The 20,123-nt window shown below is 40.0% G+C and overlaps 3 protein-coding genes across 4 annotated transcripts; 2 read left to right on the top strand and 1 right to left on the bottom strand.

Moving 5' to 3' along the window:
* Positions 1-223: 223 nt before the first annotated feature.
* On the top strand, positions 224-7,961 carry LOC136439303 (lysine--tRNA ligase-like). Of its 2 annotated transcripts, XM_066434667.1 has the most exons (15): positions 226-319; positions 1,271-1,525; positions 2,014-2,164; positions 2,345-2,510; positions 2,895-3,071; positions 3,293-3,396; positions 3,753-3,878; positions 4,182-4,301; positions 4,545-4,707; positions 5,013-5,192; positions 5,428-5,513; positions 5,855-5,940; positions 6,257-6,383; positions 6,736-6,879; positions 7,148-7,961. In XM_066434667.1, exons 2-15 carry the CDS (start codon positions 1,353-1,355, stop codon positions 7,244-7,246), a joined length of 1,902 nt encoding a protein of 633 aa, XP_066290764.1. In that variant the 5' UTR covers positions 226-319; positions 1,271-1,352; the 3' UTR covers positions 7,247-7,961. The 2 variants fall into 2 exon arrangements, with proteins under 2 accessions (XP_066290765.1, XP_066290764.1); XM_066434668.1 differs by lacking the exon at positions 1,271-1,525 and having other exon boundaries at positions 224-319.
* A 1-nt stretch (position 7,962) lies between these two features.
* LOC136439305 (deubiquitinase OTUD6B-like) lies at positions 7,963-12,087 on the bottom strand. The gene is made up of 10 exons (XM_066434670.1): positions 11,983-12,087; positions 11,217-11,374; positions 10,814-10,915; positions 10,414-10,551; positions 10,134-10,153; positions 9,888-9,933; positions 9,615-9,723; positions 9,428-9,489; positions 9,172-9,281; positions 7,963-8,968 (listed from the first exon to the last, which is right to left on the bottom strand). Exons 1-10 carry the CDS (start codon positions 12,062-12,064, stop codon positions 8,881-8,883), a joined length of 915 nt encoding a protein of 304 aa, XP_066290767.1. The 5' UTR covers positions 12,065-12,087; the 3' UTR covers positions 7,963-8,880.
* A 163-nt stretch (positions 12,088-12,250) lies between these two features.
* Positions 12,251-20,083, top strand: LOC136439304 (geranylgeranyl transferase type-2 subunit alpha-like). Its single transcript, XM_066434669.1, has 13 exons — positions 12,251-12,343; positions 12,637-12,747; positions 12,956-13,080; positions 13,475-13,662; positions 13,775-13,972; positions 14,319-14,485; positions 14,623-14,718; positions 15,024-15,132; positions 17,776-17,827; positions 18,042-18,130; positions 18,322-18,524; positions 18,701-18,902; positions 19,105-20,083. Exons 1-13 carry the CDS (start codon positions 12,341-12,343, stop codon positions 19,260-19,262), a joined length of 1,701 nt encoding a protein of 566 aa, XP_066290766.1. The 5' UTR covers positions 12,251-12,340; the 3' UTR covers positions 19,263-20,083.
* Positions 20,084-20,123: the final 40 nt, after the last annotated feature.

The following is a 20,123-nucleotide window of genomic DNA, read 5'->3' as shown; positions in this document are numbered from 1 at the left end:
GTAAAAGAGGGTAATGATGTGATGTACGAAAATGGTAACTCTAGAAAAAGACATTGCATAATCTGCGCACTTGAGAAAACGTATCGCATGTACACAAAAAGCCTCATTAAAACGTTTAAACCTCATGATCGGAAGAAAGCACCATAAAGGTAGAGGATGACTTTCCGCCAGGTGAAGTTGTTGTGAATAGCGCTCCTAGCGGTTCCCGCCAAAACTTTGCGAACCCACAATGCGGTGCGGCGACCTGATTCTGAGCCGGATCCAACATGGCTGACACATCGTCGTCTGTGGTCGGAGAAGGAGAGAAAATCAGTAAAAAGTACGTCTTTTGCAAGGATTTAGATCATTTGCTTACTTCTGATGGTAGATTATACCTTTTTCCAAAATCTGGCATTGTAAAAATATAGATTTATGCTAGATTGCGTGGAAAATATTGGATTTTGTGTGCACATGATTTTCGGTTTCAGTCCTAAATGGCCTCGTTGCATCATGTTGAAAATCGCCTGGTCTGTGAGTGTGATATCAGTAGGGAGGGGCTCAGGTGAAAACAAAGGTTTTGGTTCGATATTTTGACCCCAAATAAGTGAACATGTTTGCTGTATGATAGGTACAGTGATCAGTATCATTGTCAACACTCGCTGATCTATGCTCTTTGTCTAGACCTGAACTTTGCACACGTGGTCCCTTTATTGCTGTACATTTGTGGGACATGGGGGTGGGGCATGGGTGGCGTATAACCATATTGCGTACTAGCTGTGATACGATTGCGTGGTCCTCTCAATAAATCGTTCTTTGAATAATTTGCACTATTGTTTATTTGCCATACCATTACCAATTCATGTTTATCATTCATGGTTTTCACCATCATCGTAAAAGTGAAAAATGACCCTTTGTACCGAAAATTCATAGGTTACAGATCGTATGTAACCAGATCGGTTTCTGATTGATTTTTGAGGTATGTTTAATTGGTACGTCTAGAGATAGAGTCCACAAGCCACTTGGACCTGCAACAGCTTGACTGATGGTGCACAATATTTGTAATGCAGAGGACCTATTAATACCCCCATCCACCCACACACTGTCACACTTTGATTGCTGACAGACTGAGAAAAAAACTACCAACTGCTTTCTTAAACATCCAAAATGTTATGTTTTTTGCTTTTCAAACAGAGTCATTGTACCTACAACGCTGAAAGAATTAGACAATATCTGCCAGCAAGTGAGCAATGAAAATAAATGAGCACATCTCTCTCTCTTCTGTCCATTATAGGTTCCTGTGATAAGCATATTAGCAGGCTCAGACTAGATTTCAAAAGTGCAAGAAGGCTGGGAAACCTCGTGCAAATTAAGAAATGACGTCCCCTGGGTTGTCCTTGCTGCTCAAGGTTGTCCGTCAAGTTCAAGGGGTTGTGAGACTCGGGATGGTTGGACGAAATGAGCCAGTCCACATCCAAAGGTGGCCCACTTGGACTTGGCTCACAAGGGCCACCTATAGCAGCGATCAGAAGGACATGCTCAGTAAAAGGTTGGTTGGTTTTGAGTGCTGTTTTGTCACTGTGTCAGCTGTGGGATAAGTTTCTTCTTTTTTTTCTACATTTTTGTTGCAGGAAAAAGGTGGTCTGTATTTTTTAAAGACCATGGGTATATCATAGAGATTCCTCTGTTTTTAACTTCCAGCAAAGGTCTTAGCAAAAGGAATGTCATCCCTGGGGGAGACAATGTTTCAGTAATCTGAAGCAACTGACCTCTCATATTGACACAACTTAACCAAGTGCCCAGTTGATATATGTAATAGCCATGTAAAGCAGCACAGACTTGGTGTGGTGTATGACACCCTCTTAGTGTTTTGGGTTTCAAATTTGGTTAGATATTAATTAGCTCAGAAAGCCTAGCAGAAAGCACAGCACTCTTCAGTACTCATTACCAGCCAACCTTTATTTTTCACTTTTTGAAAGTGTACGTATGTGCAGTAGATACTTTTTCTAAGATCTCTTCCTTCTTTTTTGCCGAAAGTGAACTGAAGAGGAGACTGAAAGCCCAGCAGAAACAGAAGGAGAAAGAAGAAAAAGCTAAAGCAGCTGCGGAGAAGGCAACAGAGACTGTGGCTAAGAAGACAACAGGCCCAGCTCAAGATGCCCTCGATGAGGAGACATTAGATCCCAATGTGTGTATCTTCACTTAGATTTATCTATAAGCTTTATGAAAACATTCAGCCATTGTTTAAATGTTTGCAAAAAAATGTTACAATTACCATTTTCAGAATCAGATGATGGCAGTCACGTTGAACATTTCCCCATTAAAGTATTTTGTTAGTGCAATTCTTTTTATGTTTCCCTTTCACCAGCAATACTTCAAGATCAGATCTCAGGCCATCTTGGATCTAAAGAAGGGTGATGAGCCTCCCTACCCTCACAAGTTCCATGTGGAACTGTCTCTCAAGGAGTTCATTGACAAATACCACCACCTTAATGCTGGAGACCAACTTACTGATGTCACTGTCAGTGTAGCAGGTATGAAAATACTGCAAAATTGTTTTCAGTTGATAAAACACCCACTCTCTTGTCTCTACTAGAAATGACATTGTACTAATTTATCAGGCGTAATGAAGACTGCCTCCATACTTATCCATGGCCTCAGCACTTGCAAGGAATCTTATGATTTCCCCCCTGTATTTGACTACATGTGCATCCTCACTTGCCACTGACATGATTGCTAACTGTCAAAATAATGTGTAAGCAGTTGCACAGCCTTGTATATCATATACATGTATATGGCATAAGTCTGTCTGCATACACAAGTTAATGAACCCAAGGAAATTGATATTCATCACTTGAATATAACATTTTCTACAAGACCCAAAATATTGATTTAGTAAAGCCACATTGTCATTCCAGGTCGTGTCCATGCTAAGAGGGAGTCGGGACAGAAGCTGATATTCTATGACCTGAGAGCGGAGGCCATGAAGATCCAGGTCATGGCCAATGCCAGATTCTACTCCAGCGAGGAGGAGTTCTTCAAAATCAACGGCAGAATTCGGAGAGGGGACATCATAGGCATTAAAGGCAACCCTGGTACGCTGATACAGATTTGAAGTCAGTCATACTCTGATATTGTAGTTTAGGCTTCAGCCATCTGGGAGAAGATGAGCATATATTTGTGTAAAGGATGACAGTACCGAATTCGGACAGTTTTTAAATTTGTTGGTGAAGTTTGGTAACACCAGGAAGAAATTTTAGAAGCAGATTGAAACCTCCTTGATTGATCCTAACTACCTATGAACAATGTGTTGCAGGTAAAACCAAGAAGGGAGAACTGAGCATCATCCCCACCTCCATACAGCTGCTGTCCCCCTGTCTACACATGCTGCCTCATCTGCACTTCGGCATCACCAACAAGGTAGGGGGCGCTGCTGTTCACACTTCTTCTGTTATTTACTTCATGAATAAGGAGGAGCTTCCCATAGCTATAATAGCATGTTGCTAAACCCTTGCAACATAGGTAAAATCAGAAAATTCTAACAAATCTACAAAATTGATGAAAGTGATTTATCATGTTTTGATCTGTTCCATTTTATAAACTTGTGTAACGTTTCTACCCCTTCTCTCAGTTCATGCCAATTGCTTTTAATATGGTATTAATTAAGAATTCAGACACTCCCTTCTTTCATTAGAAAAACATATCCAGTCAACCTCCCACCCTCCCCTATCAGCTGTTAAAATGGAACAGCCCTGACTATGTGTTCTTCATTCCAGGAAACGAGATACCGTCAGCGGTACCTCGATCTGATCATCAACGAACACGTCAGGGACAAGTTCATCATAAGGGCCAGAATCATCAACTATGTCAGACGCTTCCTGGATGAGCTGGGATTCCTCGAGGTAAACTTTTACTCGTTCAGACTGAACCTACATGTAAGTGATAAAGGAAACTGTCTTCTATCAACTTGAGGAACTTTCATAAAAGTATCTTTACAAAGGAATTTGAAGCATCTTATTAGCTTGTCAAACTCACAAAGTACCATGAACGCTGTTGTATGAAATAGTTTTCATCTGACTAGAGGTGGCACAAAACCTTGTTGGGAAAACAGCAAATGAGATAGAAAAAATTACAATTAAAGCAACTGGGAGCTAAAACACTGGTACATCAATAACGTTGTGGGTCTGACTTCTCCACACTTGCAGGTTGAAACCCCCATGATGAACATGATCGCTGGCGGGGCCACTGCCAAGCCTTTTGTGACCCATCACAATGAACTGGACATGGACCTGTACATGAGAGTCGCACCTGAGCTCTACCTCAAGGTAAGGGACGGCTAAAAATGTACCAAGAGTCTATCATGCAAGACTCTACGGTACAAAGTTTGGTGGCAAGAATCAGTCATTACACATACATGTTGTTAGCTTTTACTTTTTTCACATTGTTTTTTTTTCACATTTCTTGGCAATGGTCTCTATATGTTGAGGGTATTAGATCTCTTGATTTGTAACTGCAGTATAGTTAACCCTAGGTAGCTTTTGTTCTACAATACCGTCTCCTTTATTCAGATGCTGATTGTCGGTGGAATTGACCGTGTGTACGAGATCGGCAGACTGTTCCGTAATGAGGGCATCGACCTGACGCATAACCCTGAGTTCACGACCTGCGAGTTCTACATGGCGTATGCAGACTACAACGACCTCATGAAAATAACGGAGTCACTACTGTCAGGTTAAGACCATTGATAATCATGATATTTCTATCAATCTCCATGATACCACGGCACCAAAGGCTTCTATTTTCAACGTGTAGTCAGGAACATTGTTTGAAATCTTGAAAATTGGAAGGTTCCATTTCATACGAGAGAAGTTGTCAGGGTGAAATAGGAAGGGGTGCCTCAGGAAAAGTTTCTCAACACCCACCACAGATTTGTATACTGAACAGTCTTAGTTGAAATGTCATGACTAGAAGCACTTATGTCATAACAACTTCAAATGATTTGTCATTATGGCATTCATTGTTGTCTGTCCCCCCAGGCATGGTGAAACACATCACAGGAGGGTCATACAAGATCCAGTACCACCCCGAGGGGGCAGACAGTGATGAGGTGTGGGAGGCTGACTTCACCCCGCCTTTCAAGAGGCTGGACATGATGGGGGACCTGGAGAAGGAACTCAAGGTCAAGTTCCCTGCACCAGACACTCTACATACTGAAGGTGAGGAGGTTTGTGGCACAAAATCAGACCCGAGGCTGAGTCATATGAAAGTCTTGTCTCTTCATTTTTAACCATCTCTCTGTTCAGGTAGCCTGTTGGCCTCAAACTTGTAATCCTATCAACATATCAAATATCTTAAAGATCCATCCACAACTTCTGGAGTCATGCACTGTAATGTTTGTATACAAAGAATACATTGTCATATAGTTGTACATTGCTGAATTTCTGTTTCCAGAGGCGAGGAAGTTCTTTGATGACTTGTGTGCAAGGCTGGAGGTGGAGTGCCCTCCGCCTAGAACAACAGCTCGACTGTTAGATAAGGTTAGTGCACACATCCACCACATGATTTATCAATATATCATCTCACACTCTTTTGGTTATGTCTTTGATAATGGACAGGTGGATATCAAGAACAATTTGAACTGTAGAGGGAGTGTTTTCCTTGTTATTCATTAGTCTACTACTACTGTATATCCATTTTTATTGAAATGAAGTAAATTAGTCAGTTTCTTTTTCATATGACAGTGTTGAAAGGAAGATGATACACCTGACATGTATGTGATTTCAATGATAACCTTCACAGAATCCATTTTTTTTTTGCTTTAATCATTTTAGAATCAAGGAATATTGAATATGATGTGTTGTGTTGTGTTATGTTGTAGTTGGTTGGAGACTACCTAGAAGTGAAGGGGATCAGCCCTACCTTCATCATCAACCACCCTCAGATCATGAGTCCACTTGCTAAATGGTAGGTCTGGGGATTAGTCATACCTATGCACCTGTACATCTGCAGGGAATGTTTGCTCCACGCAGCTAACTTTGCAAATCAATTGTTAGTGATGATCAAGGAATTAGGTTTGTAGATTTCTTCATAAGATATGGTATAGAACCACAACAATGTCGGGTTCATTTTAAGTATGTTTGAGTGCTTGGTACTTTTATGTGAACTTACATTTCATTGTTATTGCTATTCAGATGTACCAGAAATTCTATGATAGATTGCACTGTGATTTGATTGAGATTTACCAAGCAGGAACCTTGACCCATGTTTTCCCTTCCTTCAGGCACCGTTCCATCCCCGGCCTTACGGAGCGGTTTGAACTGTTTGTGATGAAGAAGGAAGTCTGTAACGCCTACACGGAGTTGAACGACCCTGTGGTACAGAGGGAGAGGTTTGAGCAGCAAGCCAAGGTCAGTCTGATGACTCTAGATGATAACTTCAAATAACCTTCCCCGTTTCCTAACCTGCAATAAGTGCATCCCAGGATACAAGATTCTGCCGAATGGCTATGCAAATATAGGTTAAGTTGCTAACAAGGCAATATCAGGGGAGAGCATGATTAAACATTATTCTTTTGTAGTTAACTGATCAGAGCCAAATACAATTCTTACTTGGTCAATCACTGGAGAACAAAATGACATTGACTTTTTATGTTTTCAAGTTCAGCAACACTATAAGCTATGAACATTCCCAACTGGATATCATGTGTCAATCTTATTTCAGGTGAATTTTTCTATTAACCGTGTTGTCATTTTCCTGCAGGACAAAGCTGCGGGTGATGACGAGGCTCAGCTGATTGACGAGAACTTCTGCACGTCGCTGGAGTACGGACTGCCCCCCACGGCGGGCTGGGGCATGGGCATCGACAGGCTCACCATGTTCCTCACAGACTCCAACAACATCAAGGTCAGATTTCTCATCTGTCAACTTCATCTCTACAGGGAAAACTTATGTTTTCTGGGAAAACTTACCTTATTCAAAGGATGTGTTAAATGTATTTGATGATTTATAAGACCATTTAACAACCTTATCTCTACAGGGAAACCCACGTGTATTTGGACTATGATTGTACAATTCAGCCTATAAATATATTTATATGTTTTGCTCGCTTGCTGTTAAAATGTGCTGCTATGTTATAATTTGTGTTATCTTAACTACATTCTGCCTGTTGCAGGAGGTGCTATTCTTCCCAGCCATGAGGCCAGATGATACAAAGGCAGGGGATAAGGATGAAGAACTGGCCAACGGACCAGACAATCCAGCTAACAAATAGGTGTCAAACCCAGCACCATCGCAGGCATGGGAACAAACATTGGATTCAAAGCCCACCAGATACACTTCATGTTCTTAGAAATGTTTATGACTCATTGAGATATACATTGACTGTCACAGTAAAAGGTACATATGTATGCTTTGTATAATGCCGGTAACAGCAGCCTGTGTAGCTCAGATATGCAAATAAAAAATTTGTACAAAATTCAGGAAGCTATCAAAAGTACTTCTGCCCGGCAGAAGAAAACCATCATTGTTCAGATTCTAAAAAAAGTGATACAACTTTAAAAATGGATATCAAATTTAGATATGCATGATTGAAACATGACAGTACATCACAGAACTCTAGATCTATTACTATTTACAGTGATGAATGACTATCAGAATGAGATCCATGTATGGCACATAGTGAAGAATAAGTACTGTTTTGTTCTAATATGGCCTATTTTTACTGTAGGGAATGTTTACATACCCATACATCGTTCTTATTAGGACTCGTGGGAGTGTAAAGTTGTTAGTAAAAAGTGAGTTTTTTCCACATATAACTATACCTAATGTCCCTAGAATATGACCATTTTACAAATCATGCCCTCATTTTTTTAAATACTAGCAAGCTACATTGTACTACATTGTCTGACGAAATACATGATTTATGTAGTGGGAAATCTACAAATAAGAGAATACACAAATACATGTAGATCGAGTTCTGCAAAAGACTTCTTTGATCACTTTCTTTAATCTTATTTTGGAAAATGTTCCTTATCTGAGAATACTTCGTACACTCTTCTTACATCAACATGGTTGATTTATTACTAATATTACTACATTATTTCGAATTCGCAAGGTGGGATTTTGGTAGAGAATTATAATTGTGAAGATATACAGACTAACTGGACCATTGTTGACACAGAATTATCCCACTATATATATATAATTTGCTCTGAAAGGTGGGTTATCACATAAACTGTCAACACACATCCCTATAAGATGAATACTATGGCAACAACTGAGTAGTAATGACTTCAGTTTTCCTTAGCTTAAACACATCTATGGCATTGCGATGGGTTGGTACTTATAACGTTTCATACAATCCTATCTATGGCACATTATACAAATATAGAGCTTCACTTTTCAAGCCCTCCTGGAAAATGACCTTATCATTGCTTCTCCCTCTGTCCTGGGAAAAATTGTCCCTATTACCCGTTTTCTTACATTGAATGAGTCAAAAATAGTAACAGTTAAACTTCCATCTTTCATTCCATAGTTACAACTATACATTTAAAAACATCTTTGAAATTCATGCTTTTTCACTGTTTATCAAGTACATTTTACAGAAGACAACTTTTTCCTTACACATAAATTCACATTGATGTCTCACAAAAATCAGTGTCACAATACTCCCATAGCTGCTTTCTGTGCATAGAACCTTTCAAATTGTAACAGGCATTGTAAAATCCATACACTCAACACAACATATACTGGCATCACAGTGGAGAGGAAAAGTAAATGACAGGAAAAAAAGAGACAGCTTGTTGAACACTGCTCTTTGGCTGAGCTTGTCTCAACAACTACAGACAACAAGTTTGTGTGCAAGACATGTATTGCAGCGCTGCTTTGTTCCGAGTTTGGCTGCTGTTAAGAATCCTCCTCTTCAGCTAATTCCTCAGCCAAAGGCCTGACAGTGTTATAATGCTCACCCAGGCCATACATGTGCCGGTGGTACCTGTGGGGCAAGAGCACATTGGAAACTTTTTGTTGTTGTTGAACTATGTGTTCGGACAGCAAACAGGTACACTATAATCATGAACATGGTCATAATCTGGACGTCTAGCAGAAATGACTTCAGTTGAAATCATAATTAGACACAGGCATTACACAAAATGTGCAATGGTCTCACAAAGATTCAGAATTTGACAATCAACTTACGTCAAAATGATCGGCAACTTGGTATCGTACTCCTCTCCTATCTTGATGGCAGGGCCCTCAGCCTGAATAACCTCGATGGAACACTTCAATATTCTGGACAGGGCTTGGAGCTGTGAGAGGAACATGTGGACATGACTAAGAAAATCCTGAGGATAATACTTAACATACTGAAACCACCAGTATCGTCATTTAACTACTGAGGAAAATGCAAAAGTTATCATTGCAAGAATTATTGATACTTTGTTTCTAAACCCACCTCTAGTTGGCCTCCCCAGGCAGCAGTGTTGGCAATATCGTTACAGTAGTCCTCAAACTCCTCTGAAATACACAAAGGATGCATGGAGAATTGATTGTTGGCTACTGGCTTATCGTAGAAGAATGTATCCATGGATAAAGTCAGTCAATACTGTAATACAACTTGAACTATGCTATACTCTCCTTACCTGGTGTGTACGGGTCTCCAGTGTCATGTTTGGAGAGGAAAGGGAGGAAGTCATCTGTATGGGACTTCATGTACTCCGCAGTCAACTGCCGAAGGCCCAACATGCTCTTCTGTTCAGGAAAAGAAAGGTATTGCTTGTCCTGCTGAGCTCATACATTTGAACAATTTGACGGTTTGTATGGAAATGATTTATCAAAACACCTATGAGGTGCACAATTAGTACATTTGAATTATGAGAACTATGTTGTCAAGATCAAAAGAATAGGGTTCTCACCTCATCACCAACTTGCTTCAATTGTTCAGCAACAGCGTTGTACAAGCTATGGACACGAGTCAAAAATAAGACATCCAAGCAATAAGCAACACAAGGTAACAGTTACTTTAGAAACTGGATACAATTCTGACAGAAGTTTTTAAAAGTAAAATCAATAGGACTAAGCATTTGAAAATGAGTTAGCGATTCCTTCCACACTTTATCCAAATTGGAAAAAAATGCCAAGTGAGAGCATGGAAGACTTACCAGTGACCATCTGAGGAGATCTAAAGTTTATAAAAGAAAAAATTCAAGTGGTTAAAATATAGCCTGGAGAGTTCACTCTATTAACTGTCAAATGATCATTCAATGACAATTGTATTGAAGACTGTGTTTCTGTATTTTCCCTGTATGGTCTCTATATGAGGTGTTAACCACAGACATGGTGTAAACAGCAATTTCCTCCAACAGAATAACCAAATTAGCAACTGGAATACAGAGCAGCAATAGTCAATGGCTAAAACAGAAAGTCTCCCACGGTCTGTACCTCCTTGACTGCCAGCTGCCTGTCTCTGAGAAGGGCCTTGATCTTTTGTGTCTCCATGTGCCTGGCGCCCGACAAGTTGTCAACTTCAGACTCAGCTATACGCTGGTCACGCTCCTTGTCCTTAGCTGCCTTCTTTTCCTGGAATCAAAAGGTCATAGATACAAGAATATCACTATAAAGAGACAAACTGATTGATGGCAACAAAAAGCTACCTTTGAGGTGAGTATGTTGAATCTATTAAACTTAATCAAGATTTTTAGTCCCTGAAGACTGCAGTACAGTATGCAAGGTATACACGAACAGGTAACAACATCAAACTTTCAAAGATCAACTTTACTAAAATGTACAGCAAATGCTAAGAAGTGGTTTCCTGTTAGAGAAGAATGCCACCGTTACTTACCCGTCTTTTCTGTGCCTTGGAGACCTTTTGTTTCTGAGGCTGTTGCCCCTGTGCTGCGTCAGTCACCTGCAGACCCCCCACTCCTTCTGTTACAGCATCCTGCTGTGGAAATGCAAGGACAGGTCACTCTTCATGTACATACTTACACAACTGCTATGCAGCAAGACAATTTTTTTTCTTGATCACATCTTATACATGATTTTTTTCACTGAAGAGACAAAAATGACAAATGAATACATCTTTCTTGGCATATGCTTTAGCTACACATGACAAACCTACAAGTATTTCTATTGATATTGTGACACATTCTAACATTGATTCTTATCCAGCTGATCATTACTATTGGCCATTTAACAACTTACATGAGTCTGATTCAAGTGTACAATATTTGCTAGATATCTACCTCTTCACTAGCATCACCCGACCCTGCCTGCAGTTCTGCCTCCTCCCTGAGGTGTCTCTCATCCAGCTCAGCCTCTAGTTGTGCGATCTCGACTGTCAGCTGTTTCTTCCTCTTCTTATCATTCTTAGGGACAGAGTTCTTCATCTGTTGAAGTTTAGCTGATTGAAATGGAAAAATTGACAATTCTTTTAAACACCTGAATCATATTTCCCTGTATTTTTCTCCTTTCTCACGATAAATGACCACTAGGATAATGTTACAATCTAAAATAAATCACAGCTTCTGAGAAAAAACATGCACCCCATTGCAGCTTGTATGTTACATTGATATCTATTGATATAAAGAAGCTAACATTGCATCATTTTATAATCTGTCCTTAACATAAGTTCTGTCTGTGGCACACAGACTTACGAACATACAATCAAGGACGTTGTATGGCCATAACTATCATACCGTACAGTATTATATCAAGGAAGTGTATCTAGCTATAGCCTGACCATATCTCCGACGCACTGTAATCTTGCAGTGGTTACATGTACATTTGATCAATGCTGTTTGCTATGAGTTGGCCATATTCTCGCTTTCATATAATCACTACTGCAGATCTGTACTGTATCCGGTATCAACCGTTAACCCGTAGGTCGTATCCTGGATGCCCCCCTCCCATCCCAAATACAAATGTCGCTAAAGGCTTTCTCGGACGATATCTCAGCACAATACATAGCCTGATGATTTCCACGTCTATATAAGATACACATATCTCTACCTTGAAGTTCCTTCCTTTCTTGCTTGTGTTTCTTGGCCAGTTTTTCAGCCGGACTCAGATTTTCTTCTCCCTCGTCTGCCATGATGATTACGTCATTTGCATGGAATATCCCAAAAAGGTGTAGGGAATTCCTCTGTCTTTACCTTTATATTATGTCTAAAAAAGATAAACATTATCGAGTTATATATATGATTCAAGAAAACATATTTCTTATTTGTTCTTTTATTAGTAGTTAGAAATATAATCAAGATGACTTTTAGAATCTGTATTTGTGTACCTAATTAAACCGCCCCTAAGCTGAATAGTGGCTCCTTCTATAAAGGTGTGCTCCGGCCTGCAGAATCAGGAAGCGGTGAAAATGGTGGGTGTGCCGTCTGGTTTTTGCTTTGTCTCTTTGAAGATAAGACTACATTTGTAGTTATTTGGGTATTACAGACTATATAGTGATGTGTATGATCTGCCATAGATCTAGCGGAAAGGACAGTTGCACCTTCCTGGCTAAGGAAAGATGTTGCATGTGTTTTTGCTTGTCTCATTGTCATCTATGGAAGATATAAACGGTCGGTAGTTTGGTGTGGACCTACTATACTCTGCAGATGATGTGACCAATAGAATTTACTTACTATGGCCTTATAACATTATGCATCTATTTAGCATGGACGACTGAAGGTGAAAACCACTGCTGAACAGCAGGAGGCCAAGAGGAAAGAACGGGAGGAGAAGCTGAACAAGTACCAGGCAGCCACAGGAAGGCTCTTTGAGAAGGTCAGGATCTATAGAACCCTTAGTCTTGTCATCATCTTTTATAGGGGCACTCACTGCATAAATAGATTACAAACACATAAAAATGTCAGCATATAAGAGCTGTAAATACAATGATAATGTTTATTAAGTTATGTTCTTACAAAATGAAATTATTGAATCATGGCTCATGTTGATCGAATGATTTATGATTTTCCGTGACTTCACCCAGAGAAAGAATGCTGAGCATGATGGGGAGGCCCTGGACCTCACAGGTCGTATCCTGGCTCACAACTCCGACTTCCTGTCCATGTGGAACTACAGGAAGGAAATCTTCCAGGCTTTTCACAAGGACAAGTAAAACATCTAACGTTACTTCTTTTATTTCTCACAATGTCATTACTTTTAAGTGCTCAGTATGTGTCTTACATCTGTGTGGCCGTGGGTAAAGGAATGTCATGTTTCCAATGTTTTTCCGAACTTTTGTTTTGATGATGATGTTACAACTTGTTTGATATAATTACAGTAAGATAACTTTAGAGAAGCATAACCTTTAACATGCTAAATTACCTGCATCCAATACTAGTTAGGTACACTATGGCCTTTGTGGCACGCTAAATCTTATGAACAGGTAACTTCATTCAGATGTAACTACATATACTTAAACATGTATCAGGAATAACGGTTCTGAAATCTCCTGTGGTCAGTCAAACGTAGGGGTCATTATTCTGCTTGTTTTCCTCCCTCCCAGGTCAGCAGATGAGATGCAGCAGCTGTACCAGGATGAGCTGTCCTTCCTGGAGACATGTCTGAAGTCCAACCCCAAGTCTTACAGTGTGTGGGAACACAGGTGCTGGGTCATGGACTGCATGCCTCAACCAAACTGGCAGAGGGAGCTGCTGCTCTGTAACAAGTTTCTGGAGTATGATGAAAGGAACTGTAAGTTTTCTCAGTCTTATGGTTTTTCAATTTCTGCTCATCAAGAGACAACTGTTCCTTCAATAGTTCCAGTTTTGTTGTGAATGTGTGCAACCTTGCTTATTTTTTCCAGTCCACTGCTGGGACAACAGAAGGTTTGTTGTCCGTCGGGCCAACATCCCCCCTCAGGAGGAGCTGAAGTTTAGTACAGACAAGATCAGCTCCAACTTCTCCAACTACTCCTCCTGGCACTACCGCAGCAAACTGCTGCCCCTGGTCCACCCCGACACAGAGCAGCCGCAGGGCGTGGAGGAGACTGCACTTCTACAGGGTTAGACTGCTGATTCATTAACTTAAGACCATTCAGATTGGGTATTGCTGTGAGGGAAAGTGCACATTGACACATAGTGCTGGTTTACCATTACCTTAGCTCAGCTGCAACTTTGCCCTTGATTTTTGCGGTCAAATAGCAACGCATTGTTAGAAAAGGACGTCAGATTACGAAAATAGAGCTACCTATCTACCAAGTCAAATGGTTACTTTTTGTGAAAATTTGTTAAGGGACACGTGTTTACCACCTTAAGTCATTGATGATTGTTGTTTAAATCTTACGGGTGATTTAGTATATTTTAACAGAACAGATTGTGATATTTTTTTCATTACTTTTCTCCCTGCAGAACATGAGCTGGCCCAGAATGCATTCTTCACAGATCCTAACGACCAAAGTGCCTGGTTCTACCATAGGTGGCTTCTTGGAAGAGCTGAAAGAGACCAGTCCATCAGGTGTCTCCATGTTTGTCGGCCATTAAACCGGCTGGTTGCAACCTTCTCAAAGCATATACAGGTATTGGACAGTTACCAACATGAATATATGCATTGTATGATGAAATTTTATGTCATACCAGAGTGTTCGCCATGCTTTTTTGGTACCTTATCTTGTTTTCTTCTCAACTTAAAACCAAGTTGTACCTCCCTTTACAGGTATCTACTGCAACTCTCAATGTAGTAAAAGATGGGGTAGTCGTTACAGGCCGATGGCACACCCCACGTGGTACAGATACATTTGAACAGGTGTTGGTATCCTTTTACAAATGGGCATTATTTGTGGTTGGTATGAGGAGAAATGTACAAAACTTAACTTGATTCATTTGATAGTCCTGTAAATCATTCAATAGAAGTCTAGATGTGAAGGCTTGTGGTAAGTCTTTTTCTAGTTACAGCCATTCTAATCCTGGTTTATTTCCATGGTTGTTACTAAATGTTGTAAAACAGATCTTCAAAAGATCACAAGCCAAGATGTAAAATGAAGAAATAACTGATGATGAAAGTAAACAGAAACTTCTATGATACCCCTTGAGTGCCCCTTAACTACTGTGTCTCAGATATTTGACTTTCCAGAACACAGTCTATCATCTGACAGTGAACAGCACATACATGTTACATTAGACACAGAGGGAGGGCTGGTGGGCAGGGAATGTGTTCTAGGAGCAGGTAAGTTCTCTGTGATTGTCTTGTTGATATTTTCTCAATTAGTGTTTTTTCTGTCAGACTTTCCCCATTTTTCTTCTCTATGGTATAGATTATTACCAGTGATTGAATATCCTGTGATGAAGACATTAGTTATGTTTAGCCATAAGTATGGCTAAACATATTGTTTTTACTCATGTTTCTTCTTCTTCTTCTCCTGTCAAATCTTCAAATCGATTCATCTCTGTCATTTTTTGACCAAATGACCTGAAATTTGGTACAGAGGTAATGTAGGCAAAAACCAATGTGCGTTCTTTTCCTTTTTTTGATATTGACCTTGAAAGTGATTTTATTGAGGTTTTTAGGCTATTTTTAGCATATCTTGGCCTCCTGCGCCCTGGTATTTCAACCGAATGACCTGAAATTTGCTGTATATGTGGCTTGAACAAATATTTAAAGGACTACATTCCCATTTTTGGCATACATATATTCAAAACGATTTATTTTGGGCTTTCTTGACAATATTTGCCACTTCTGTCACTTTCAATACTACATATGACCTACAGGTCATTGACCCCAAGTGCCTTGCACCTGGCCAAGCTGGAAGTTTGCTTACGAGGAGGAAAGACCAGACATAAACATTTAACATGATTATCGGGAAAACACCATGTTCCGTTAAACTCAGTGGTTAAATTGCAGTTTAGGAAATTTTATAACAGAAAACAAGTTAAATCAATGATTTTGTGAATGTTTATTCTAGCATTAGTTATTCCAGATATTTTCAAACTCCAAATTCTTCAACACAACACGGGAGATCGTTTCTCCTCAGACTGGCGCGACACTCCTGTCAAAATTGATTGATGATCTCTCTCTGCCGCCGACTTCATACATGATCAAAGGCGGGTGGTAGGCGGTGCGCGGGGAAACTTAAATATATAATGTAGTGAAGTGTTGCACAAGGAATTCTCACGCTGAGGGGTACATGAAATAATGCTTACAAAATAGACCTCTATGAATCGGGCTACATTCAGCAATGGTAGACGGATTCGGGGCATGCCGCGCAAAACACATGGTCTCACTGGGGACAGGCGTTTTGGTCCCGCACGTTGTCGCAGCGGTGCGTCGCCGCTACGCGATCGAAAGCACGCCGCTGTCTGTGCCATGTGCTGTCTGAAAACACGCGTCTCCCGTGATGTGTAGCGTCCACCAGGCCTTCCTACATGTCCTACGTACGGGCGTATGGATCGTAGAATTCGGCAAAAAAGGAATGATTAGGCCAGTAGAGTCAGTCCCCGGTAAGGTAAATGATTCGCCCCTTTGCGCTAGCTTGTAACGTTAAATGAATGTACCCTCTGGTGGCCAAACTTCACTGACAAACTTTCTCCCTATTATCATCATTAGCTTGCGTTAGTCTGGTACTAGTGACTATTATGTGCCGGGAATGTTTATCTATCGCACGCCTTGGAAGGAAGTTCAACCATGATAAATGGTCGGCCGTTGCGAAAATTTGGAATCCCATGCTGTTCATTTTCGTGATTGAATCTGTAAGAAAATATATTTTCATGTCGTTCATGTTTTTGGGACGGACGCCGGGACGGGGTGAATTTTTTTTCTATCATAACATTTTCGTCCCGTTAGTAATGCAAATCGAATCGTGTTGAACACGAGGCAAAACACTAAAAACGTGGGTCTTGTGGAGTGTTTTGGAGCGGGAAAATGCCGGATATTAGCGGTGCCGAACAGTGTACATCGTTGCGCGCGGGTGACGCTCCGTCAAAACAAATCCGCTGGTGGTCTAGCGCGGCCACCGAAGATAGGCAGAAACACACAGGAGGACTTAGCACCTTCGTTTATGGGGGCAATTGTGAAAATCTTTTGTTACAAATTGTTCGAACATTGAAACATTTGCATAGATGGTTTGAAACTGTTCTAAATAAAGAGATTTTTGTGTAGTTACGTTCGAAATGTTTCCAACGTATGTGAAATAAGTTCAAGCATGTTATAAGTTTCAATTCTAATTGTTTGAACACTTTAGAACTATTGTGACTTAGACATTCTTTTAATCAAAATAGTTCAAACACATTACGAATATTATATCAAAACCCTCTCGGTGACTTGGAATTGACTCAAATATGTTGTTTTTGGTCATTTCCTTCTTCTCCTGTCAAATCTTCATATGTATACTATGGAAAACTTCATTCTTCCCTGGGGTTGATCTTTTTTAATTCAATTTTGAACTGGGTTGATTATGCGCAAGAGTGTAATTTTCAGCGGATATTTTTCGACTGGTTTACATGGAAATGGCACGGAATATCCCATTCTTGCAAGGGGAGGATTCTTTAATTATTTCTTTCAATTTTGAGCTGGAATGATTATGAAAAAGTCCATTTGTTAGCAGAAGTGTATTTGTTAATCAATAAGTGGTTGTGGACTGGTCCATATTGTGTTGAGGTGCTACTGGAAGACTCAATTTTGGACTGGGTGATTCATTTTTTTAGTGCAAGTATTTTAGAATGGTCCATTGTTATTTTGGGAGAGTCCATTTTTTGCATGGCGAGGAGTATGGCTAAACATGCTGTATTTGCTCGCAAATGTTGCCTTTCTAGTTTTAACTGTCTTTTGTGTACTGATGAAGTCAGATAAAACAATTTTCCTATATCCCTACAGGACATTCAGAAGTATTTAGTAGAGATACCACAGAAAGCAAGGAATTATTCAGGTAAGACAAAAACCCGGCCATGTCTCTACATACTTATTTTAAATTACACAGACATATGCTGGATAAAATTATATGTTGTCCCCAAGGTACCATAACTCCAAATTAATTATTTTAAGACAAAAAATGCCCCATATACAGTACCTGGATGAGAATTGAGATTTTAGGTTTAAGATTGAGATTTTGTTTGTTTATCTTTGATATCCTATTCTTGCAGGTCAGAGCTGAGTGTAGCCAAGTCTTCTGTCCTAGTACAGGAACTGGAGTCATGTCAGCAGCTACATGAACTTGAACCTGACAACAAATGTAAGATTTTATACTGTTTTTTTGCTAGATTGCGCATGCAGTTCTCAAGTTTTCATCCTGTGCTGTAGATACTGACTGCCAGATCATTCTTCCAGTATAACTCATTAAACTAAGGTTTTACCATGGCCAATAATGACCAACAGAGGCTATATATATACTCTTTATGACTCTTTGACATATATTTTCGACAGGGGCCATCTTATCCGTAGTCCTGCTCATGAGAGCCATCAATCCTATCACGTACCAGGAGCAGACCCTACAGTATGTGGACAAGCTGACATCCCTGGACAGTTACAGGAGAAACTACTATGCAGACCTCGGGAGCAGGTTTCTGCTAGAAAACACGGTGATGCAGTCTGAGGAGGGGACCAACAAACTGGACCTGTCTGGAAAGGTCGACACATCTTTGATTTACTTTATATTATCAACTTTTTATCCCTTTTATGACAAAGTCATGAACCTATTTTCAGCGGAGTGATGATCATCAATTAAAACGTTTTCCAGTATTCTCTCTTTAGTTGAATGGAATGTAAAATATGATTATTGATGTATGTCTGAATCTGTTGTCAGGGTTTGACGTGTGTCCGTCACCTGGATCACATGACCCTGGTTGTCCAGCTTGACCTGTCCAACAACCGTCTGACCACCCTGGACATCCCGGTCTACATGTTACAGTGTCTGAAACTCCTGCTGGCTGACAACAACAGCATAGAGAGTATATCAGGACTCACCAACATGCCTCTACTGGGGAGGGTCTCCCTTAGGAACAACCGTATCCTTACTTGTGCTTTCAAATTGTCAACACATGTGATGAGCAAATAGACATGAAAAGTAGTATATATTTATTGCTGATATTAGGAAATCTGATGCAATATCATATGGTTGCCCTGTAGTTCCCAGTGCACAGTCTTGGAATGCTTCAGTTGGGTTCTGGTACTTTGGTTGCACTTGTAGTCCTTAACTTCTTCTCACAGGTATATCCAAGGCACAAGTCCTGACACCTCTGACCAGCTGCACCAACGTGTCTGTTCTGGACCTGGAGGGGAACCCAGTGTGCAGTATGGACGGGTTTAAAGCTGACATTTGCTCAGTTCTACCACAGATTAAAGTTCTGGATGGAAGCAAAATCTAATCTGAATGAGTTCAAATCATCTTTTGGAAGCAAAATGACTTAGGAACCATGATTTTTCTATTGTGAAACATTTGCTACCATGTATCTAAACAGAGTTAAAATCATGAAACCGGCATGTTGAAAAGTTCAATGAATCTGAACTTGAATTATATGTCAACTATGGCCTGATTGAATGTTTAAAAATCTGGAAGCCTGACAATTGCACTGAATATAAGACGATATACACATGCAAAGCAAGCGAATGTAGTGTCTTGCCTTTTTCTGGTGTAAAAATTTTGTTTACAAATTTTGATTGTCACTCTTGTATGCAATTAATATTTCAAGTGCAGAAATATTTACATGTTTATACACCATTATTCTTTTGCTACAAGAGAATATATCTGGCTATCAAAGATGAACCTCATGAGTTATGAGTATGAAGCCAAAATCTTTGATACACAACTAAGAAAAATCTAGCTTTGAATACGATTATGTTTGAATCTGGACAAACCTTATCTGGAAATTTGTGTTTGCCTGACACTGTCTTAGCTTACCTCCACTACAGGATAGTTTGGTCTCTTCAGCAGGGTAAATATGCACACAGGCACACCTCTTACCTGCCTATTTAAAGCCATGTAATGTACTGTGTGTAGTTTGGGTGTGTCTTCACACCTAGAATGGCAGAATGTATACATAATCTCATAGAAACATATGAGTCATTGGAGCTATAATCAATGAAAAGTTTCTTCTCTGTTGCATTTCATTGGTATTGTTCTGCTATGGATTGGCTACGTTGATAGCCATTGGCTCAATAAAAGAAATACAACAAAGTTTTTGTAAAGTGCCTTTAATGTTCTTTAAAATCATATAACTTTTATCCCT

Source organism: Branchiostoma lanceolatum, chromosome 7, assembly GCF_035083965.1.
Source record: "Branchiostoma lanceolatum isolate klBraLanc5 chromosome 7, klBraLanc5.hap2, whole genome shotgun sequence".
Lineage (NCBI taxonomy): Eukaryota > Metazoa > Chordata > Leptocardii > Amphioxiformes > Branchiostomatidae > Branchiostoma > Branchiostoma lanceolatum.
Note: the sequence above shows the minus strand (reverse complement) of the source record. Positions and strands in the feature narration are given on the sequence as shown.